The sequence below is a fragment of the Megascapheus bottae genome, chromosome X, assembly GCF_031878675.1.
Source record: "Megascapheus bottae isolate mThoBot1 chromosome X, mThoBot2.hap1, whole genome shotgun sequence".
Lineage (NCBI taxonomy): Eukaryota > Metazoa > Chordata > Mammalia > Rodentia > Geomyidae > Megascapheus > Megascapheus bottae.
Genome location: NC_143547.1, coordinates 33,875,716 through 33,900,315, shown reverse-complemented (window position 1 = coordinate 33,900,315; position 24,600 = coordinate 33,875,716). Strand labels below are relative to the sequence as shown.

At 39.6% G+C, this 24,600-nt stretch overlaps 1 protein-coding gene across 4 annotated transcripts; it reads left to right on the top strand.

The window, feature by feature from the left end:
• Positions 1–477: 477 nt before the first annotated feature.
• Positions 478–24,600, top strand: LOC150040803 (uncharacterized). Of its 4 annotated transcripts, none has more exons than XR_016533822.1 (6): positions 478–534; positions 3,293–3,401; positions 9,686–9,739; positions 13,011–13,078; positions 23,928–24,015; positions 24,512–24,600. XR_016533822.1 is itself a non-coding variant. In XM_090326513.1 (6 exons), exons 1-5 carry the CDS (start codon positions 1,463–1,465, stop codon positions 23,943–23,945), a joined length of 303 nt encoding a protein of 100 aa, XP_090182639.1. In that variant the 5' UTR covers positions 1,365–1,462; the 3' UTR covers positions 23,946–24,015; positions 24,512–24,600. The 4 variants fall into 4 exon arrangements, 2 of the variants coding, with proteins under 2 accessions (XP_090182639.1, XP_090182640.1); XM_090326513.1 differs by lacking the exon at positions 478–534 and adding an exon at positions 1,365–1,516; XM_090326514.1 differs by lacking the exons at positions 478–534; positions 9,686–9,739 and adding an exon at positions 1,365–1,516.

Genomic DNA, 24,600 nt, shown 5'->3' with positions numbered 1-24,600 from the left:
CTCATTCTTGTCTAGCTACTCAGGACGTTGAGATCTGAGCCGTTCAAAGCCAGTCCGGGCATGACAGTCCTTGACAATCTTATCTGCAATTAACCACTAGAAAACCAGAAGTGGTGCTATGGCTCAAGTTGCAGAGCTCTAGCTTTGATCTGAAGACTCAGACACATCCCTCTATAGGGTGTGATTTTTTTTCCTGCATGGCCGAAAAAGGGGAGAAATGTAGGGTAGGAGACAAGAAACATGCTGTGGAAGTCCCTTTTAGATCTTAGAGTATCTGGAGGTATCCCAGGTGCATGCAGGCAGGAAAAAACCTTTATGGCCTAGAGTGCTTATATCAGTGGGTGTGGCCATTTCTAGGCATTATGACGATTTATGATGGTATATGCCCACCCCTGGGCGTGTTCCATATTATGCATATTCTGGCTCTGTGTCCCAACCCCTCCTTATAGTTTTTCTTATTGCTCTTCTAGTTGTGCAAGGAGAGGAGGGGCCGTGTGCTCATTCTGTGTTCTTAACTTTGAGCTAAAAGTCTAGGTAAGGCCTTGGAGTAGTCCTGGGGGGTGGGGGCGCAGAGGTCTTCGGTCAGGTGTGGCTTGTGGTCCATGGCCTTGTAGGTGGAGGAGCCTCGAGGTGGCCGTCCTGTCCTCCACAGGTGACACTGTCACTTGGCCTTTGTGGTGGTGGCGCGGCCTGGACAAAGTGAGGAGGTCGTGGGGTGGGCAGTGCGAGGGGGTGGACAGGAGGGGGGAGGACACCTGCTCCACGGGGACGGGCTGGACCTGGTCAGCGGCACTGGGTCCGGGTGGACGGGGAGGGTCCACTGCTCTGTGAATCCACTTCTGCAGTCATGGAAGATGGAGGCCGAAGGCTCCGCCTGCTACAGCAGCTCCTTGGCGGGCTGAGGATGAAAGGATCTGATGTTGTCGCCATGCTGTGGTGAGGCGTCCACAAGGGACTGGAGGGAGGAGTGGAGGGAGGAGTGGAGGGGGGATGAGGCTTTGGGGTGTGTAGGAGGTGCTCATTGAATGTTGGGGTGCGCAGATCTGTGATGTCCACAGGACAGGGACCTTGAATGTTTGGTGGGGACGGGAGTGTGGGGAGGAAAATGTGTGGGGATCTGGACGAGGATGGGTGTGTTAGTACTTGTCAGTGCCGGGATGGAGCCAGTGTACCACTTTCTGTGAATCTACTCAGTGAGTAGTAATCAAAGAACGCTGAGGGTCAGTGTGGAAGGATGGCATTTTGGGGCCACAGAATGATAAACTGCCTTCAGTGTGATAGGAAGATAAAGGACTAATGAAATAGAGAATCCTTTACCTCTCACAGTCCACAGAGGAGTCTCAGTTGTCCACAGTATAGACAGTGGAGGCCTCCCTGAACATGGGTCTGTGGTCAGAGAAGCAATGAGAAAAGTGCCCTTTAATCGTGATCCTGAGGGATCTCTTCAGCCAGGAGTTTGAACATGCATGGAGAGGTGAAGTCCTACTACTCTGGAAATAAACTACCCAACCATTTGGTAAGAATTGAAAAAAGATAGATGTCAGTGGTTTAAGACTGTTATGAATATTTGGGAGATGAAATGATGAAGGATCACATTTTGAGTCCATTGGAGTCAGGTGACTGTGGTATAGTAGAGAGGCAGGAGGAACATGGGAGAGACAAGAACGTTTAGGATGTTGATGGAGACCCTCAGGAAGCCCCACAGTGTGGCACCTCTGTTGAACCAATGCCAGCCCCAAAATAGTGGGACTGTCATGACTACTGGATTCAATAAGAGTAAGAAATGGCCTTTGAGGCCACCTTAGAACAAGTTGGTGTTGGCAGGGTTAATAACAGGTAGGAAGAGCTTTTGAAGTTGTGCAGGGGATAGTAATGGAGCCCTATCTGGAAGTGCCTGTGATGGCAACAAGGAAAGCCTACCAATGTAGCTAGTAGAATGGGGCAGATGATAAGAAAATGACTGAAATTCAGGTTCTATTCTACACAAGGCAGGATTGGTGGGGTAGGAGATGGTACAGGTTCCCACTGAAGTATGAATCAGCTCCCCTAGGCATTGAGCAATAATAAAACCTGGGGAGATGGCTGCACTCAGAGCTGCTGAGAGTGGAATGATCATGGTTTGAGGGGAACATGGCAGGTATGTGAGCCAGACTCTTATCTCAAAACCAAGCAAATAGTGGCTTGAAAGTTCCAACACAAGGAGAAAAACAAAATAAAACAATGGATTGGACAGGGTGACACTACACAAAGAAATGAAGCACTCTCTTCCATCCAAGAAGCCATCTTTGTTGCAAAGTTGCTTAGGTAAAGAGAATGTAATCAAAGTAGCAGTGTTTCCACCTTCAAACTTCTTGCTTGTTGCTGTTTGCTTTTATGCCTCCATGATAGCAAAGCAGACCTCATTGGTAAACTTATCACTTAAGGCTACAATGGATATATCACAAATAATTGACTTGTAGGTAAAATTCAATAGTCCACATATTCATGCAAGAGAATGTAATACAAGGCAAAAGATGATTGGCCATTGGATTTAAGGGTATTTTTTGCCTATTTGAAATGAATTTGCCTTACCATATATGCCCATGATCTTTTTGGAAAGTATGTAAGTTTATAGTTGCCTTATGACATATTGTAAATAACATCTACAACTAGGCCTTTCATCACAAGAGTAGTCAAATATGGCTGTCTGTGAGGTGAATTTTCCTAATATCAATGTCACATTGCAGAGTGAAATATGGGTAGAGAAGGAACTGCAGACACAGAGGGCCGCAAGGTCATAGAGCACCTAATAGAAAGACCAGAGCTGAGGCAGTGAGTATCATAGAAGTATTGGATTTTAGTCATAGAAATTCAGGCTTAAATGCAATCTTGAACACAAGCAGGTATAATTATGCATACATGCAGTGCTAATGTGCATAGGGGATAATATTCTAGTGATACCTGAATGCATATATTCATCTATTCTCCTGAAACATGTTGAATGTCTCTCTTGTTGTACCTTTATTCAACAGTTAGCATGTCCTGATATTACCATAGATGGAAAACCCTTCAAAGACCTTGGGGCCTACTATTTGGAGTGACCTGGGTGGGAGAAGAATAACATTCCTACACACACACACACACACACACACACACACACACACCGGAGTGTCCAGATGGTTTTTGACTTACATATGATTATCCATACCCATGTGTTATTTGTGAATATTACACATCTGTGAGACAGAAAGTGCTTAGATCCAGGACATATACCCATCATTGATATTAACCATGTATGTCTCAATACTCCTAGGCTCAGCAAAATACTGAGGAGAAAACTCAGCCAGTGAATGCATTTGGTGAGCTTTCCAGCATTGTGTCTAAGTTGGAGATAGAGGATGGAGGAGCTTGTGAGAGTCCAGGTAATTCCCAAAAGAATGTCTTCTGGGAAAAGGGCGTATACATCTTGAATAGAGAAAATCAAGGAGAAAAAGGAAATAACAAGTTAGAAAATGTCCTGAAATGTTGTTGAAAATTGACTGCAGAGTGGTTGTCACTACGTTTTATTCCGCTTATAGTCTCATACCCAAATGAATTGTTCCCTTTTCTTCAAATGTATGTCATGTGTTTTGCAGACACAATTCTGGGAGCACTACTATATCCAATGTGAGGAAAGTAGGGAACTTTAATTTGACAGTGTACACAACATAAGGAGCTAAACTTAGTTTAGCTAAACTTAGTTTAGCTCCTTAGTTTAATTAGAATGGTGTTTGAGGGCCTTCATAATAATTGCATTAAAAGTATAACCCAAATATTTATTTTATTTTGTTTTTTGAGACCTATCCCAGTGCTATTCAGGGCCTGAGTGCTGTCTGTAAGCTTTTGGGCTCAAGGCTAGTGCTCTACCACTTGAGCCACCACTTCACTTCTGCCCTTTTTGGTGTTTAATTGGAGATGAGCCTCTTGGACTTTTCTGCCTGAGTGGGTTTTGATCTGAGATTTTGAGATCCCCATATCTTCAGAGTTCTAAACCAACATAGCCTTCAGTTCAGATAAGCCTGGTTGCATGTTGATGTAAAATCCACTTCACAAATGTCTTTATGGAACTTAGCTGTTCTGTCTTAACAAGAAGCAGCAGACTGATGGACACAGATGTGTACCCTACTCCAAAATTTTTGTTCTTCCTACCATGTATATTTAACAGTGGCATGTAATGATTTTCCCCAACGTGTGTATGTTAGGGGTGTGTAATATAAAACAGTTCTATATGACAAGGAGTAGACTGGGCATTATAAAGAGGTTCTTTGAAATTTTTGCTCAATATTTGGTTTCCATTGCTTCTCCATCTCATGATTTTGTATGACCATATTTAGTCAAAGTTTATTGACTTGAGTATTTTTCTTTTTTCAGTACAGCAGATTGAACTCATGCCTTTGTGTTAGCTAGTAATGTACTTGAATCATGCTTCCTTTTAGATATTCTCAATGTAGTCATAGTTCATTAGCATATAGCATTTTTGCTCAGCAGAACCCAGAACAGGATCCTTTTTTTCCTCATGTAAGTAGGAGTCAGCCCCATACTATTCTGGCCAGATTTTTGTTGGTTGAGAAGGTATCCCATGAACTTTTTACTTAAGTGGTTGGGAATCGTGATGCTCCCTACCTCAGCCTTCTGAGTAGATAGGATATGAGGGAAAGCTACTCTTTGCAGCAAAAGAATTGATCAATAGGGAAGTTTCCATATAGTCTTAGTGTTGACTTTTTTTAAAAAAAATCAGGACTTTAAAAAAAAATAAAACTGAGTTTTTACATCATATTTAAATTCTCATATTCCACAGTCAAGTATTCAAGAAAAAATTTCTATATGAAATAATTGGCACATAAATTTAAGAATGTAATTGAAATTAAGCTGAATCTTTGTATGCTAATAGATACTTATCAATCTATATAATAGAATCTCTCTGTATAATATATGTTCCATCATAGACCTACATGTCTATATTGATATACTTATATTTCCAAATTCATGTCAATGACCTGGAATAGCTGAGTATTCAGTCATCACTCTTGTATTATTTGGATCTACTATCCACATATCAAGGAGACCATGCAGCTTTTTTAGCTTTGGCCTTGGCTTATCTCCCTCAAAATGATTTGCTCTAGTTCCATTCACTTCCCAATGAATGCCACTGTTTTATCCTGTCTGGAGGCTTTGTAGAACTCCATTGTATGCATGTACCTTAGTGTCATTTATAAGGAAAATATCTTCAGATTTAAAGAAACCTAAAGGTAATCAAGCTAAACTTACCAGGTTTTCAATGTACAGTATTTGAAAGAAAACATTTTTGTGCCACCAGGCATGCATAAAACATGCATAAAGCCCTGGTGAAAAGTTTTCTAGAGTATCTAGATCATAACATCCATTAATTTCTTTATATCTTTCTTTTTCTCCTCATGTTAAAATTAATTTTTGTTATTTTTCCTGTTTTTCATGTTCATTGGACTTTTTCATGGGAAGCTGAATGTAGCAACTTTAGATCAAAATACAACTTTATTTTTACAACACAGAGTTCACTTTCATCATGCCAGGCAGTATCAGAGATGCAACAGGTTCCCAGATTCTTAATTATAACCCTGGAATAGCTAAAATATCCCTGGAATATTTCTGGAATCTTCCCCAGTATTCAGACTTCACATGTCATCTAGTTAATTCTCACAACGCATACCATACAGTGAATGACAATGCAATGCAGTTTATTCTCATGTTGTCCTTTAACACACAGAGATTCCATAACACCGGAAAATAAACATAAAATCTGGAGCCAAATATTTTAAGTGTTGTGTAAGAAATATTGTAAGTATTGTGTATGAAAGAAGCAGTATTCTTTAGAACTATTTGGTATATTTTTACTTTTGATATTGATATAGTAGAATTTTTGTTTTAGTTTTCAGGAAGATAAAACACCCTGGCATTTATTATATTATCTTAATCAGTTTTTAATAATTCTTAGAATCTTTTTTATTGTAATGTATAGAGGGGTTACGGTAATGTTCTCCAGATAGTAGGTGCATTATTTCTTAAACATTGATACCACTTCTCATGTTTTTGCCCCTATTTCCCTCCCCCTACCCCTTCCCAATCATCTTGTTTTCCCCCTTCCATTTCCTATTTCAAATAAACAAATAAATGTATACACACCATGCCAGGTTTAAAATTCTTAGATTCTTACCTACTTCTTTCCCACTGACTCCTTACTCTTCTCTCTACATATACATATATATTTTTTTATTAGTTTGTGCTTAAAGCTGATTATTAAAATAAAATTTTACATATGTGATCCTTTGATATACTTACTTGGCTAATTAACCTAACAATGAAAAATTCTAATGATTAAGGATATATTCTCTGTAGGTATTTTGCTACTTGACAATTTGCTATATAGGAACTTTATTTGAACAAGAGTCAGTGTGGGAATGCTGCATTGCATTTACTCATAATGAACACTGGTTTTTCTTCAACATGGACGAGGTCTTTAGTTTTTCAAAAGCTCTGTTATTTGATGACACATGAATGTTTCTCAGTCTAGTTCTGAAACCCACTCATAAATTGGTCCCTATTTCTTACACCTTTCATCCTCTAACTGTACTCTGAAGGCATAAAATATGGTAATAAATATGCTAGGCATAAAAAAAATCAAATGGCAGTGAAGACCAAACTATTCACCTAAGGAATTTGAAGAAAGTCTGGGGAAAGAGAGAAGGTGCTGATTTTACAACTGAACTGTATTTCATTCCTGGCACAGAATATTTTTTATAACTTTTATTGTAATTAATAGAAGGGTTACATTAATTATATTCACCAGATAGAAGGTGCATTATTTCACAAATATTGATACCCTTTCTAATGTCTTGGTCCCCATTTCCCTCCCCCCACCCCTGCCCCTCGTCTTGTTTCCCCCCTTCCCTATCCTATTTCAAATAACCAGATAAACATATATACAATATATCAGATAACAAGGAAAACTGCTATAACAATATGGGATAACCAAGCGACAGCAAAAGAGATGAGAGATAACATAGTACATTAAGGACAACAATCACTCATTATATGGCCTTTGTTTCTATATCCTAGAGGTCCTTTCATTTAGCGTCACACTATATGGCCTTATGTATCTAGGTTTTGCTCTATTGTAAATCTCTGCTAGGAGAGCCCAAGGTTTCTACTGATTATGAAAACCGAGGGAAACCATTGGGCCTATGTTCCTTTGAGTCTGGCTTACTTCACTTAATATGATTTTTTTCTAAGTCTTTGCATTTCCTTACAATGGGGAGATGTCGTTATTTCTGACAGCAGCATAGAATTCCATTGTGTTTAAATACCACATCTTGTTGCTCCACTCATCAACTGAGGGGTATCTGGGTTGGTTCCATATCTTTGCTATGGTAAATAGTCCTACAATGAATATCATTGTGCTAATGGATTTATTGTGTCCTTGTTTCTGGACATATGGGTAAATGCTAAGAAGTAGAATTTCTAGGTCATAGAGGAGCTCTATGTTTAGTCTTTTGAGGCACTGCCATACTGCTTTCCATAGTGGTTGAACGAGTTTGCACTCCCACCAACAGTGTAGTAGTGATCCCTCCTGGCCACATCCCCTCTAGCATCTGTTGTTATTAGATTTCTTGATCCTGGCCATTCTAACTGAAGTGAGGTGGAATCTTAGAGTTGTTTGATTTGCATTTCTTTTATGGCCAGATTTGTGGAGCATTTCTTCATGTGTCTATAGGCTGTTCTTATTTCTTCTTCAGAGAAGACTCTCTTTAAGTCTTTGGCCCATCTTTTAATTGGATGGTTGTTTCTTTGGAGATTAGTTTGGGAGTGATTCAATTTTTTAGCTGATGATATATTTTAGATATGAGGCCTTTGTCCGTATTATGGTTAGTGAAGATCTTCTACCACTCTGTGGACTTTCTGGTTAATTTTCTTGCTATGTCCTTTGCCATACAGAAGCTCTGCAGTTTAAAGCAGTCCCACTTATCCAGACTTTCTTTGATTTGTTGTGTTTCTGGGTCCTTATTAAAAAGTTTTGCCCTGTGCCAAGGAGACCTAGTGTATCTCTGATTCTTTCTTGTAAAGTTTTCAGTGTATCTCCTTTCACCTCGAGGTCTTTGATCCATTTGGAGTTAATCCTGGTGCAGGGTGACAAAGAAGGATCCAACATTAGTTTTCTGCAGGTGCTTAACCATTTCTGCCAGCACCACTTGTTGAAGAGGCTGTCTTTCATCCATTCTATTTTTTTTTGTTCCCTTATCAAAGATGTGGTGGCCATAGGTCTGTGGGTTGATTTCTGGGTCTTCAGTTTTATTCCATTGGTCCTGAGGCCTGTTCTCGTGTCATTACCAAGCTGTTTTAGTTACTATAGCTCTGTAATAGAGTCCAAAGTTGGGTATTAAAATTCCTCCTGCACTGTTGTTTCTGCTGAGAATTGTTTTTGCTCTATGGGGTCTTTTATTTTTCCATATGACATTTTGGATTACCTCTATTTCTTTAAAGAATGACAATGGGATATTGATGGGTATTATATTGAATTTGTAGCTAGCCCTTGGCAAGATTGTCATTTTCACGAGGTTAATTCTTCCAATCCAGGAGCATGGGACGTTTTTCCATTTCCTCAGTTCTGCTTTAATTTCCTTTTTCAGGTTTTTAAAGTTTTCATCAAAAAGGTTCTTTACATTCTTAGTTAGGTTAATTCCTAAGTACTTTATTTTCTTTGAGGCTATTGCAAAAGGAGTTGCTTTCCTGATTCTTGCCTCGTTCCTCTTATTTTTGGCATATAGGAATGCTGTTAATTTTTGAGGGTTAAGTTTTTATCCTGTTACTTGCCAAGCTTTTGAATCAGTTCAAGCAACTTGGAAGTGGAGTCTATTGAGTTCTTTAAATACAGAATATTCTGCAAAGAGGGAAAGTTTCCCTTCCTCTTTCCCTATTTGGATCCCCTTTATGCTTGCTTCTTGACTTCTTGCTCTGGCTAGGAATTCTGGTACTATGTTAAAGAGGAGTGGAGAGAATGGGCATCCTTGTCTCATTCCTGATTTTAGAGGGGATTGCTTTAGCTTTTTACCATTAAGTATAATGTTAGCTGTTGGTTTGTCATACACAGCCTTTATTATACTGAGGAATGTTTCATGGATTCCTAGTTTCTCCAGAGCTTTCAGCATAAAGGGGTTTTGGATCTTGTCAATTGCCTTTTCTGCATCTATTCAGATAATCATGTGATTTTTGTCCGTGCCCTGTTGATATGTTGAATTATATTACTTGACTTGCGTATGTTGAACCAGCTTTGGCAGAGAAATTTTTTGCCAGTCCTGGGCTTGAGCTCAGGGCCTGAGCACTGTCCTTGGACTTTCTCAAGGCTAGAGCTCTACCACTTGAGCCTCAGCACCACTTCCAGCTTTTTTCTATGTATGTGGTACCGAGGAATCGAACCTGTGTCTTCCTGCATGCTAGACAAGCACTCTACCAGTAGGCCAAACTCCCGGCCCCGGCAGAGAACTTTTGATATGAACTTCAGGAATTTTTATTCATGACATTTATTACCACAGTAACAAACAGGCTTTTATTTCTTTGTCTTGGGTGAGAAATATTCTTATTTTGTATTTGTGACTCATGACTTGAGACTTAAAATAACAAATGCTTTCCTTCTCAGGGCCCAATGTGTTTAAGGTTCAGAAGGAGGAACTGGCTCCTAAAATATCTGTGGGTAAGTTCAGACAACATGCTGATGTGCAGGAACAGAGTTTAAAGAATCTCCAGGCCTTTTTAGTGCCAGGGGAAGCATTTATATCACCATGAAAGTGAATCAAGCCATTTCTACCTGCCACCACATTGTTCTTTTATTCATGTATGGATATCATTGTTATTTTCATATCTGAAGCCACATATGTAGCTTCTTTCAAAGGTTGTTCAGAGTTGAAATGCCTGCCTTGGACTGCTTGAAGTTGATACAAATTTAGCCAAGCGCAAATTAAACTGAGGGTGGTGAAAACAATTGGTTTGTATTTTTTAAAATTATTTTATAGACTTTTGAAATGGGCTGTATTTCGCAAATATACATTAATAAAATAGGCTGGTTTAGCTTAGTACCAGTGACTCATGCATGTAATCATAGCTACTCAGGAGGCTGAGATCTGAGGATCCTGGTTCAAAGCCAGCCTGAGCATAAAACTCCATGAGACTGTCACTTCCAACTAACCAGCAAAAACCCAGAAGTGGCACTCTGGCTCAAGTTGTACAGCACTGGCCTTGAGCTGAAAAACTCAAGGACAGTGGCCAGGCCCAGAGTTCAATCCCCACAACCAACAGAAAACAAGCAAAAATGTCTAGTTTAGCCAGGAGCGGTAGCTCATGCCTGTAATCCTAGGTATGCAGGAGGCTGAGATCTGAGGATTAAGGTTCAAAGCCAGCCCAGGTACAAAAGGACCTGGGACTCATATCTAATTAACATCTAGAAAATGGATAGTGGGGCTTGGCTCAAGGGTAGGGCAGTAGCCTTGAGCTGAAGAGCTCAGGGACAGGGTCCAGGCCAGAGTTCAAGCCCCATGGTTCACACACAAAAAAAGTCTGGTTTACATTTTCAGAACTCCTTGGAATAAAGTCTTCTGGTTATATATTGGGTTGATTTTATGACTATGAAGAGAAAATCTTCTTTAATAAACAAGGAATTTGAATGAAAATGATGACCAATCATTATCCTGTTTAAAGTAACTACACAAATACTAAAGTGCCCATAGAAATATTTTCTATTTCGTGGGCCAGGAGATTAGCCTAGTGACAGAGTGCTTGCCTAGCATGCACGAAGACCCAGGTTCAGTTCCTTGGTACTACATACATTTAAAAAAAGCCAGAAGTTGTGCTGTGGTTCAAGTGGTAGAGCTTTAGCCTTGAGAAAACCCAAGGACAGTGCTCAGGCCCTGGACTCAAGCCCAGTACTAGCAAAAATAAAGAAATATTTTTCTATTTCTCTATATTAGAAATAAAATCATGGTACAATTGCTATTATATATTCATTTATGTAATTATAGTTGTCATGATATTCTTATGTCTCATATATTTATGTCTCTTAAGTCTCTGGTATTTTATGTAAAATATCAGTATAATTCTTGTGAAAATGTTTATTTCCAGCTATTTCATGATTAAATATCTATATAATCACACTCTGTACTACCTCTGTACTAAAAATTCACCTCAGATCAGTCCACTTCATCTTTCCTCAATTTGAAGAGTGTCTTACATTTCCTAATATAACTCAGAAGAGTGTTTTATTTCATGATATCATGAACAGGAATGAAAATCCACCTTACATTTTCCCCAGGGACTTGGTGCACATTAGTCTATAGGTCTACTATAGGTTTCTTGTCCTAGAAAGCACAATGTCCATTTTGTTTGTGCACATTTAACATTTTCTCAGTGAAGTTCTACTAATAAAAAAATCACAAAATGCTGTGTTTTCTTATAGATGAAGAGAAATCAAAGCAGTAATTGAATTCAAGTTCTCACCAAGCTCCTCTGCCAGATATAGTTAACATAAAATTTGACTATTTGGGGCAACAAATTTTCGTAACATATTATGAGCATTATTTCTATAGTTTAATGTTATTACAGACTACCTTTGGAAACATTTTTATTTCTGTGTCTATGTAAATCAAACTTTTGAAGATGCATTTTGAATATTTTATATTTCCTACTTCATATATGATGTCTGATTTCCTTCCTGTTTTTGGATCAACCTAGTGCCGCTAGTGCACCTTTTCAAAATAGCACTTTGTTCCTGCTCCTATCAACATTAGCCTTTATCCTTTGTTTTCCTGAATTTACTACTTTACATTTTTTTGAAATTTCAAAAAAAATTTAATTTACTTTACAATTTTTAATAAACAAAAGACAATGGAATTTTTTTCTTTCTCTGTCCATGGTCATACTGGAATTCTCTATATTTAACAGTGATGTTACTGCTCATTTTGCTGGTATAATTTCCCAAAGTAGAAAAGAGTTTTGGAACATATGCTGAATTGCATCTGACATAATATGTCTGACAAATAACTAATAGAATACATATATTTAATATATTCTTTTCTAATGCCTGTGTGATTAAATGGTACAGGATTCCTTAATCAGGTAGCATAGAAAGGAAGATTATGGTTTGATACCACCTTAGAGAGAGCCTTAGGAAGGCTGTATTGTCCAAACCAGTCATGCATTTGGGGTTTTTCTTGTTTCCCCAGTTGCTGATAAGGGAGAATTAGGAGGATCACAGTTCAAGGTCACTCAGAAAATTCAGCTCCATACCCTATGTGAGAATACAAGGACTATAGTGTATATGAAGTGGTAGAGTAATCACCTAGCCAGCATAATTTGCTGATATTCTTCTCTATTAATGGAAAAGTAGAAGTATGATAGTTCTTGCTGATTCATTTTGAGGTAGAGTGTAATAAATTTTTTTTTCTGGAGTAAACCTTGAAATGCTATCCTCTAAATTGCATTCTCCTGAGTAGCCATAGACATGAACTACTAGGACCTAACTTATAGTTTTTTCTTAAATGATAGAGATTTAACAAATAGTTCCCTCAGAGATAGTGTATCTGGAAATTTGGCAAACCCTATCTCTAAAACCAGGGAAAAATATGGCTAGACATGTGGTTCAAGTTGTACAGTATCTGCCTAGCATTTGGAAACCTAGGTGTTAAAACTCCCGTACCAAACACCCTGGGTAATAGGAATACAGTGAAAGTACTATCGTCTCATCCTTGACATTTCATTTTCTGCTATTTTCTTAATGTCTCAATAAGGAGAAATCTGTCAAAAGGATTTAGGAAAACTGTAATATATGTATCTCGTTCATTGCCTGCATAGTCTCAAGAATGAGTTTACTTGCTGAGAGGGAAGTAAAAATGCTTAGATTTATGTGTAGACAACCTTACAAAATATAATTGTATTGTTATTATTAAGGTGTTGTATTGTTGTTTCTCTCTCAGGCAGCAACATGGGAACGGGGAGGGACACACAGGGCCAGCCTGTAGTCCCCCAGGAGCCGAGGGAGATGGTAAGTATCCGATACCCTGCCCTCTCCCAATTACCGGGGAAGAAAAAAACACGCTGAGTCAGAAGCAGTGTTAACCATGAAAGCGCATCAGATCCCTCTGCTGATCTCTGCTGATCTGATCTGCTGTTCTCTTCTCTTTATTGCGTCAGACAATTAGTTATATACTGTTGGGGTAGGAGAAGGTGGAAACTGGGAAACTAGCCAATAGGAAGAGGGCCATTGTGCTACCACTAAGGGTCTGGGTGAGGCTTTCAGGTACTGGGCAGGACAGGTGCAGGAAAGCGAGACCTGAGCTGCTGCGAGACCCATGAAGACACGGGGGGCTCAATCAAGTCATGTACACAGAGATGCCTTAAGAGAGGTATGCAAGGAGTGAAGGCCTGCCAAAGCCCTTTAATTGCCGCTGAGCCAGAATCAGGCCTCAGAGATGGAGGTCAGGCCCCAATATTGTATGAGGAATTAAGCAATATTGTGTATGTCATTATGTTTGGACAGACATTTACCATTCCTGGTGCATGAGCAAGGTCCTGGTTGCTCTTTTCTTTCCTCCTTCCCTTCCATTCCCTTTGGACATTGACTTCCTGCATGGTGGTGACAGTCATGGTCCATGAGGTTCTAAATGGTTTCGTTGAGCATTCTCTCAGCAATGACTCTAACTCAGCAATGACTATGCGTGGATGTGAGAATGCAGTAACATGGTAGGCAACTCCTCCTAGCCTCAGGAAGCAAATGAGGAAGAGTGGGCCATGGGCAAGGAACTGACAGGTTGGCCAACAGGTAAGCAATGTGTCATACATGGAATGGATGAGATGAAGGAAAGAGCCAGAGGGGAGGACTTCGGTGTGGGGAGAGTAGATTTCTCATTCAGATGCTGAAGGGAAGGAGAAGAGTCTGGGAAACAATGGAGAGACTCTATTCAGAAGAGCCAAACTGGAAGAACACTGAGAACCACAAGAGAGGAACAGAACAGAATTAAAGTGTGAGAGAAAGCTAGGAAAGAGTTTGCAGCTCCACCACCAGGTAAGCCTAGTAGCCTCCACCACATAGCAGGTTACATATAAACTTGATAATATGAGTTTATATATATATATATATTTGTGTGCTTATGTATATTTACATATATATTTATGTACATATCCTTATATACATATACATGATAGTTTACATTGAAAACCACAAGGTGCAAAGGTTCCTTTTCCTACATATGTTTAGAAACATTTTTTAATATTCTTGAAGATGATTATTCTAATTGGAGTAAAATGAAATTTCAGTGCAGGTTTGTTTTGTTTTGTATGAATACTTGATTCAGAGCTCTACTTCAAGCATTTTGGCAGTTAACTGGAATAAAAAAGTCTCATAAACTTTCCCCTCTGGGATGACTTTGACCCTTATGCAAAGATCTTATTCTCTTGTATATCTAGTATTACAGGAGTTAATCACTGGTGCCAGGATCAATTCTGTTTTGACTTGTATTTACATTATGGCCAGGGATGTTGAGCCTAGTGTGTGTGTGTGTGTGTGTGTGTGTGTGTGTGTGTGTGTGTGTGTGTGTGTGTGTGTGTGTGTGTGTGGCGGTATTGCTACTGTCTGGTGCTCTACAACTTAAGTCAAAAGTCCTCACTCCATTTCCTGAAAACTAGAATCAGGAGTGCGAGCCACCTTTACATTGATATTTAAAAATAATTGAACAACCATTTCCACTGGTATTTTATTGTTCTACCTGGGTAGTGGTGGCTCATGCCCCAAAGTCTAGCTACTTAGGAGGCTGGGATCTGAGAATCATGGTTCAAAGCAGGAAAGTCCATGTGACTCTTACCTCCAAGAAAAGTACTCAGAAAAATCTGAAAGTGGCGATGTGTCTCAAGTGGTAGAGTGCTGTCCTTGAGCAAGAAGATGCTTTGGGACAGCATCCAGGCCCCGAACTCAAGCCACAGGATATGAGAGAGAGGAAGAGGGAGAGAAAGAGGGAGAGGGAGAGGAAGAGGGAGAATCTGGTACAGGAGTGAGGTCTCTGGTACATGAGTGAGGATCTTGATAAGGCAGTGTCTTTTCTATTTAGGGCATCAGTGACTCTATGTTGGTTGTTGTCCCACAGTGAGGTTTTTGTGTCATCAGACAGAATTCACCCATTGAGTATCCACATCACAGACATGCATCTGTGGGAGTCTGCCCCTTCCAAAGCTCATGCCCATCCTGGTTGCCTGACTCTAGACCTCCAAGACACTACCCCAGACTAGGCCCACTAACACATAGAGAGCTTTCTGGCTAATTTACACAGTTAGCTAGTCTGGAACAAATGCAGACCAACATCTGTCAGACAGGAGCAGGCCAAGGCCCTGGAAATCCATGAACTCAAATGTGTAAATCACAAAGAAAGATTACCAGACTCATCACCAATCAAGACAAACAAAATCCAAATGCATTAACCATATAGGGAAGGACTCAGTGACATTGAAGAAAAGATGAAGAAGAGCCATTAAAGAAATGATAACAGAATTGGCCAATAAATTAAAAGGGGATATACAAAAACAATTTCAAGTTTATAAAGAATAAATAATAAAGATCCAGGACTCCCCAAAAGATAGGGAGATACAAATTGAAATACTACACACCTCATTAAAAGACAAAAATTAACACTGTGAGAACTAATGTCATTTGATGTCAGACCTGAAAATACTATAAGAGAAAGAAACTATTGGTAGAAGCAGAAATTTCTTAGAGAACCATGTACAGAACAGATAGTAGAAATTTCACAAGTGGTACTACAACAAAATAAAAAGTTTCTACATAAGCTGAAGCTCAGTGGCTCATGCCTATAATCCTAGCTACTCAGGAGGCTGAGATCTGAGGATCAAGGTTCAATCAAAGCCAGCCAAGGCACAAAAGGAACTGAGACTCTTGTTTCCAGCTCCCCTCTAGAAAATGGGAAGTGCGGTTTGGATCAAGGGTAGGGTGGTAGCCTTAGGTTGAAGAGCTCAGGGACAGTACCCAGGCCGAGTCAAGCACCATGACCCACCAATAAAAGTTTCTACATAGCCAAAGACAGTTTCTAAACTAGAAAGACCGCCAATCAATTCTGAAAATATTTTTAGCAGCAGTATATCAGACAAACGCCTAATGTTAAATATATACAAGGAGTTCAAGAAACTAACCCCTCCTAAACTTAATAAATCACTACTTGGGCAAGGGAGCTAGGGAGAAACTTCTTAGGAGAGATAAGAACGGCAAAGAAACACAAGGCAATACTCATCATCGTTGGCCATAAAGGAAATGCAAATCACAACAACTCTGAAATTCCATTTCATAGCAGTTAATTACCAACAGTTTGAATTCAAACAACAACAAATGCTGGCAGGTATGTGGAAAAAAAGAAATCATACTGCCTTTCTGGTGGGAATGCAAAATAGCATTACCACGCAGGAAAGCAGTCTGAAGGTTTCTCAAAAACACTAAGCATGGACTTTCCCTAAGACCCAGCCTTACTACTCCTAGCCGTCTACCCTAAGCATCATGAACCAGGATATGATAAGGACACCTGCACACCCATGCTCATTGCCACCCTATTCAAAATAGCCAAGATATGGAAAAAGCCAAGAAGTCCCACAATCCATGAGTGGATCCAAAGTGGAATTTTACACAATAATTAATGTCATTTTCAGTAAAATAGATGGAACTGGACCAAATTTTGATAAGTGAGGTAAGCCAAGATCTGAGAGACAAAGAGCACATGTTCTCTCTGATATGCAGAAGTTAGATCTAAAACATACTGGGATATGACAAATTACACAGGATTCTAAATACAGTTTCATCAAAGATGCTAGCCATGGGAGAGAATCATGAAGGTACACTGCCCAAGTGCTTCTTCACATTTATATAAAATAACACATATAGATAATGAAAGGAACTCCTCAGATATGGAAAGAAAACACTAAGGTTTTTCTTTTTCTAATGATTATATATTCTTTACCATATACATGATTTATTAATGTATATTTTCAGAAGGGTGGAGGGAAGGACTAGAACTTGAGGAAAAAGTGTGAAAAAGCACAGCCATGGAGCACACTGGATGTTGATGAAAGTTAACTATACAACCCAAGGGTGGAGATGGAAAGGAGGGAATGGGAGAGAATGAGGGAAGAGATGACACTGTATGAAAGGAAATGTACACATTACCTCACTCGGGTAAATGTAACAAATCTGTATATCACTTCCATAATATCAATAAATTAAAAAAAAAAAGACAAGACCATGTATCCCAAGAAACATAAGCCAAAATCCATGTGCATCTCAACATAAGCTCTCCTCAGCCCCCATTACTGTGTGTAAAGTCCCTTGTTGATGTGAGTTGGGCCATTCTTCCTTGTCTAGGAAACATATTACAAGATAGTGCTTCAGAGAAGGGGCAGAAGAAAATCTTGATATATCTGTAGGGTGTATGAGTGTGTGATAAATAGCTTCAAATCTATCCCTGATAAGGTATGTGTTGGGCAGCTAAAGGCCCAGTTCCTCATTGCCTTAGTTTCCTCACCTATTCAATGGCCATAATTTTTTTTGCTAGTCCTGGGCTTGGGCTCAGGGCTTGAGCACTGTCCTTGGACTTTCTCAAGGCTAGCACTCTACCACTTGAGCCTCAGCACCACTTCCAGGTTTTTGCTATGTATGTGGGGTACCGAGGAATTGAGCCTGGGTCTTCACACATGCTAGGCAAACACTCTACCAGTAGGCCAAACTCCCGGGCCCATCACTGGCCATAATTACACCCTCCACTATGCCAGCATACTTATGACTAGAATAGAATGGGGGTTGTGTGGAGGAGTGGATCAGAATCACTGGAGAAACACTGATTTGAAGCCACTAAAGCAAACCAAGAGAGGCCTTGTCTCAAGTGCTTAGGGCAGCAGATCAGGGTAACTGTGGTTGCCTGTGTAGTGCATTGGTCTAACTACTGCTGTCACCAACCCTTTCTGCAGATCCATTTCTCTTAACACAGGGAACCTTTAGTTACCATAGAGACCTTAATGTCATTAGTTGTCATCCGAGCAGGCAACAGGTCAGCAGTTGTCTAATGCATACAGCTGTGACTCACAGGGTTTGAGAGAATTTTCAATATAGAAATTTATATGTTGCTATTAATTTTTATTCAGTTGTTCTAAAAGTGGTTCTATAGTGTTTCAAAAATTCCATTTATACCAGTGATAATTTGCTGTTGTAAGCCCTTTGGTAAACTCCAATATGTTTGTATAGTATGTTTATTCCACATAACTTCCTATGCATAATAGCTAACACATACAAAGAAAACAAGTGAAATGACCCAAATAAATGATTTTAGGTTTAATTCATGGAATTATATATACCTATGAGGTAGAAGAATATGAACCAATAAAATCATCTAGTTATTTTTAAAAGCCAGTGTATAGGAATTTTCCATCAAACATATCCAGCCATAAAGAGCAGGCCTGTCTTGATAGCTTTAATCATTTCCAGAAACCATTGAAAATGCCCTCATAATACAAACTTAAGTAGAGTTCACAATTCTCACAGCATTTATATAGTACAATTTTATTATGTGTAACAATTGCTTAATCTTTGTCCTTGACTTCTAGAGAGAGCTGTCCCTTTCTCTTCTGATCGACCTCACCAGTATAAGGATTACCTGAATTTTCATCTAGAAATAGTCAAAAGTAATTGGCATATAATGATAGCAGTAAAGGTGAGACATCTCAAAGGAAAACACTAAAGACAAACAATCCCATTAAAAATGAAGTTCAGGATCAGAATACAAAATGTGAAGATGAAGGGTTGGCGATTTAGCTCAGTGGAAGAGCCCTTGCCTGGCAAATGCAAGGACCTGAGTTCTGCTCTCAGCTCTGGGAAAAAAAAAAGGTGAAGATGAGGTTCCAGTAATCATACTGCATCCCTATTGCTCTATTATGGAGGAAAATCCCAGATTTTAACATACTGTAAATGGAATCAAAGAAATATGAAATCCATCAGCAATGAATGTCTTTATTTCCGAGGAGTGGGTTAAGTCCTACCCTGAATGACAGGAAAGCCAGAAGGAAAGACAGAAAAAAGGAGTATTGGAGTAATACACTTCTTTATCTTTTTTTGCCAGTCCTGAGGCTTGAACTCAGGGCCTGGGCACTGTCCTTGAGCTTTCTAAAGGCTAGAGCTCTAACATTTGAGTCACAGCATCAGTTACCGCTTTTTTTCTATGTATGTGGTACTTAGGAATCGAAATCAGGTCTTCATGCAGGCTAGGCAAGCACTCCATCACTAGACCAAACTCATGGCCCCCTGGAGTAATATTCTTCTACATATTGTACATGTGTGTATTTATATAATATTTTTTGCCTGTCCTAGGGCTTGCATTCAGTGCGTTGGCCTTATTCCTGAGCATTTTGTGCTCAAGGACAGCACTCTACCAATTGAGTCATAGCACCACTTATGGCTTTTTCTGGGTATTTTGCTTGATTTTAGAGTCTTACTGACATCCCTGGCCATCTGGCTCTGTACAGCAATCTTCAGATCTCAGCTCCTGAATACCCAGGATTATAAGTTGGAACCACAGGATCCAGCAAAAGTAACATTTAAAAAATCTTTTTTGTGGGCCAGGAGTTTGGCCTAGTGGTTAACGTGCTTGCCTAGCATGCACGAAGACCCGGGTTCAATTCCTTGGTACCACATATGTAGAAAAAGCCAGAAAAGGTGCTAAGGCTCAAGTGGTAGAGCTCTAGCCTTGAGAAAGTCCAAGGACAGTGCTCAGACCCTGAGCTCAAGCCCAGGACTGGCCAAAATAAAATCTTTTTTGTCATTGGGATTGTTTGAGACGTATTTGTCCACAGTTTCAAGCTGGGTGTACTTTCTGAATGTCCTACAAATACAGGAAAACTGAGATGGGAGCAGAGAAAAGCACTGTAAACATCTATCTTCAATATTTTGGTATCCCGAATAGTCTATTCCGCTCGTAGAGAGAAAATATGTTTAAAGACCAATGGCGATTGCCTGAGTGGGCGGGGCCATTACTAGACATCATGTTAAATTATGGCTTTCTATGCCAGCCATGGTCTTTTCCACACTGCGGATGTGCAAGCTCTGGGCCCAGCCCACCCTGGAAGTTCTTACTGCGCATGCACTTGAGCGAGTCTTGTTTCCAGCTGCAGGCAGAGGAGCTCATGCACACGTTCTCTGTTCTTAAGTTTGAGCTAAAGGTTCTGGTAAGGCCACAGAGCAGTCCTCGTGGCATTCTAAATGTGAATCCCACTATTTGTTGGGGATGGGGAAAAGGCCTTCGGTTGCATGTGGTGTGTGGTCCTTGGTCTAGCCAGTGGAAGAGCCTCGAGGTGGCCGTCCTGTCCTCCATAGGTGGCACTGTCTTATGGCCTTTGTGGTGGTGGCGCGGCCTGGACAAAGTGAGGAGGTCGTGGGGTGGGCAGTGCGAGGGGGTGGACAGGAGGGGGGAGGACACCTGCTCCACGGGGACGGGCTGGACCTGGTCAGCGGCCCTGGGGACCGGGTGGACGGGGAGGGTCCACTGCTCTGTGAATCCACTTCTGCAGTCATGGAAGATGGAGGCCGGAGGCTCCGCCTGCTACAGCAGCTCCTTGGCGGGCTGAGGATGAAAGGATCTGGTGTTGTTGCCATGCTATGATGAGGTGTCCACAAGGGACGGGAGGGAGGAGTGGAGGGGGTTGCGGCTTTGGGGTGTGTAGGAGGCGCTCATTGAACGTTGGACTGCAGAGATCTCTGATGGTCACAGGATATTGGCCTTGAACATTGGATGGGACTTGAGCTTGGGGAGGAAAATGCGTGGGGATCTGGACGTGGAGGGATATGTTCAACCCTCGTTAGTGCCAGGGTGGAGAGGCCGCTCCAACCTGTTTGAATTCTCTTCTCTCATGAGCAGTAATAATGATGGAAATTCGTGCTCACAGCGGAAGGACCTTGTTCTGAGTCCTCTGGGGAGTAAGGACGACGTGGTGGGCGGGGACACCAACCAGTAAGGGCAGGAGAAGCCCTTAGCCCTCGCAGTCCACACACATAGGCACTGGGGGTGTCCACAGGATAGACTGTGGAGTCTCCCCTGCGCTTCGTGGTGGGGTCAGAGTAAGCAAGGAGGAAGGTGCCTGGCAAAATTTATTCTTATTTTTTTTTAATAATTTATGTGAACGCTGGAGTTTTAGTGGTATGGCAAGTGGTCCCCAAAAAGCTATTGCGAATTTCCCACGTGTGAAATTTGATTTTATATAATTTTTGAATGCTACTACAAGAGAAATGCTTAATACATTGCTTTATAAAATACAAGATAAGGAAATAATGATCTCTAGTCATTTTAAATGTAAAGATGAGAATTATTTGATAGTGGTTAATATGAGTGTCTTCAAAACTTCTCATTGCATTTTAAGAGAAAATTGTTTCATGTATGTTACCTCTCAAGTCTACTTACTGTTTTGTTTTTTACTTTTTGTATCTAGAATTAAAATGTCATGTGTAAATATTATATAAGTGCCAAAATTTTTACATGTTAATAAGTATCACTATAAATTGTTACTCAACTCTTTTTATATTTTTACTTTCTCCTTCAAAAATATATATTTGAATCAAAACAGCTACTTCGACAATAACGCCTTGCACATTTTCCCTTTTCTCTTTTTGGCACATTTTTTTCCGTTTTCCTTTTTTTGCTTATAAACATGCATTCCTTTATTCTTGTTTCACACACTATTTTATTGTATTGTATGCTATTTGGAAAAAATTTCCTTCCTCAATTTCTCATACTTTAGGATCTGATAGTTCATAACTTCACTGTTTTGAAAATATAACCAACATGATCCCCCCCCCCAAATTTCCTTTCTTTAAAGAGTTTTTCCAAGGGCCCTAATATCTGGTAATTTTATTTTGTTTATGCTTCACTTTTTTATTAAAGAATTTATTAACATTGTTTTAACATCATAATTCAATGCCATGTTTACCAAACAAGTATTCAAGTAGGGAATCTCTATATACGTACAATCACTGGGACATAGATTTTAGAACATAATTAAAATTAAGCTAAGGGTTTGTCTTAGATACATATTAATATATATAATAAAACATTATGTCCATAGGGTATATAGCCCATCATAGATTTTGATGTTTATGTTGTTATGTTTATATCTTCAAGACCCTTTCCATATCTTTGTGTACCCAAATATTGAGTCATCTCTCTCGTACTGTTTGAATCTTTCACTTTGATAGTTGTAGGGGGATTTCCTTTTTTGTTTTATAGTTTTTTTATTCCCAATGTAATATACAGAGGCATTACAGATATATGCTAGTGAACACATTTCTTGTGGAATATTTTTATCTTCTCCCATGTTTTTCTCTCACTTTCTCTCCCCCGATATTTAACTCTGACAGTAGTAAACTTCATTTCAGCATCGTGTCTTGGAAGTATGGCTTTGCATTAGCTCATCCTTTGTCCTTTGTCTCACCATTTTGTTGTTCCCCTTCCTTTCCCTAATAGAAAAAAATGCGTATTCATTATACAAGGTACCAAAATCAAATACAGTGACAATAAGGAATAAACCGTAAGGAAAAAATAGTAAGAAAAAAAATAACTTCACATAGCCTGTTAAAAACAACCATGAAGATAAAACACTTGTTTCCTATCTTGCATTTCATTTTGCTTAACCTCATCTTATATGATCATTTGTACATGGCTTTCAAGTTAGGACAGTCATAGACATATATTAATTATTACAAATCAAAGAAGGCATAGAGTATATTTCTCTGGTTCTGGATTACTTAACTTGATGTGATTTTCCCTAATATTTAAATTTCCCTACGAGTGTGATGACACCTTTCTTTCTGATGGAAGCATAGAATTCCATTACACATATACACAACATTTTCTTGTTCCATTCATCTACTGAGTCAGTCCTGATTCTGAGGTATCTAATCAGCTGGAAATCCAAGCAGGCATTGGGAAGGTTGCTTCCCACTGCTTGGTGAATCAACTGGTTTCCTTCCTGTTAGGTAAGGAGTGAAAAGAAGATGTCAGTGGTTCAATACTGTGGTAGATACTTGGGAGGCAGTTTGTGCAATGATTATACTTTAGGACAGTGTATACTCTGGTGACTATGTGGAGGACTGGGAGAAAGGAGGAAGATGAGAGATGAACTTTGAAGATGATGCTGTAGGCCTTCCGTGATCCTCAGAGAGGAGTGCCTGTGTTGGATAAACACAGATGATGGATTCTACCATGCTTATGAAGTGGGTGCAGGGTGGGCAGAGGAGAAACTACATGGTGGCAACTCTGGCTCTGCAGAATCTGTTCAGCAGCAAGACAAAGTAAGAAGTGGGGCCATGATAGGTAGGGTCGACCTGCTCTGTGAATAAACTTCTCTCCAATGACTTGAGCATAATAAATACAGGACAAGATGGTTCCCAGATGCAATGGTAGCTAATACGGAGGCTAAGAGCTAAGGTTCCTGTTTCGGAGTCCTTTGTGCTGTCAGTTGGCTGCAGTGGGGTGGAGGAGGAAGGAGTAATATGAAAGAGACCAGCAGTTAGCCTTAACTGATCTGGGAATGGGATGTCTCTAATGGCCAAAGTATAGGTGATGGAATCTTCCATGGACACAGGAATAGAGAGCAGGGCCCATAGAGGTACTTGCTTGGCATTCTTGACTTAAATGATGATGATATATATTTTGATTGGAAATTATACATGTTTGCAATTGCTCTATGACATATTGTTAATATACCTCAAGCATGTATAAAATTTATAAGGCATCCTTTTACCACAGGAGTAGTCAAATATTGTTGTATATCAGATGCATTTTCCTAATGTCAGTGTCATGTTTCAGAGTGTGAAAAATGGATAAGGAAAAGAAACCTAAAGGCAGAGGGCAGGAACGTGGAGCTGTACCTTATGAACAAACCCATGCTGAGGCTGTGGGTATCTTAGCACTGCAGGAATTGTGTCACAGGTATTGATATTTAGATTGTACTAGAATAGATGCAGATATGAAAGTGCAGAAGTGAAATGCTAGTGAATAGCATTTGATTCTAGTGAGCCTGGAGGATTATATTTCTTTTACCAGGAATATGTCATATGAGTGTATTTTCATAACTTTGTGCAGTAGTAGACACTCACTGATCTTATTGGAGATGAAAATACCTGCAAAAACCTTTTGTCCCTGTGACCTTCTATTTGGAAAACCTGTCTGGGAGAAGAGTAAAATTCCTATGATTATATATATATATATATGTATATATATGAATATCTATGGCCACATATATATGCTTATATTGAAAACGTTTTCAAATTGTTTATGAACTTTGTTCATATTACATATCTGATATATACAATGCATATATGCATGATATACATAAATGACATATTTGTTGTTTATGTTACTAATTAATCTTCATGTGCTCACACTCCTAGGCTCAGCAAGTTCCTGAGGAGAAACCCAAGCCTAAAGTATACCATATTAGATATGTAAGACTGAAGAAAGATGGAAGCTTTCTCAATAT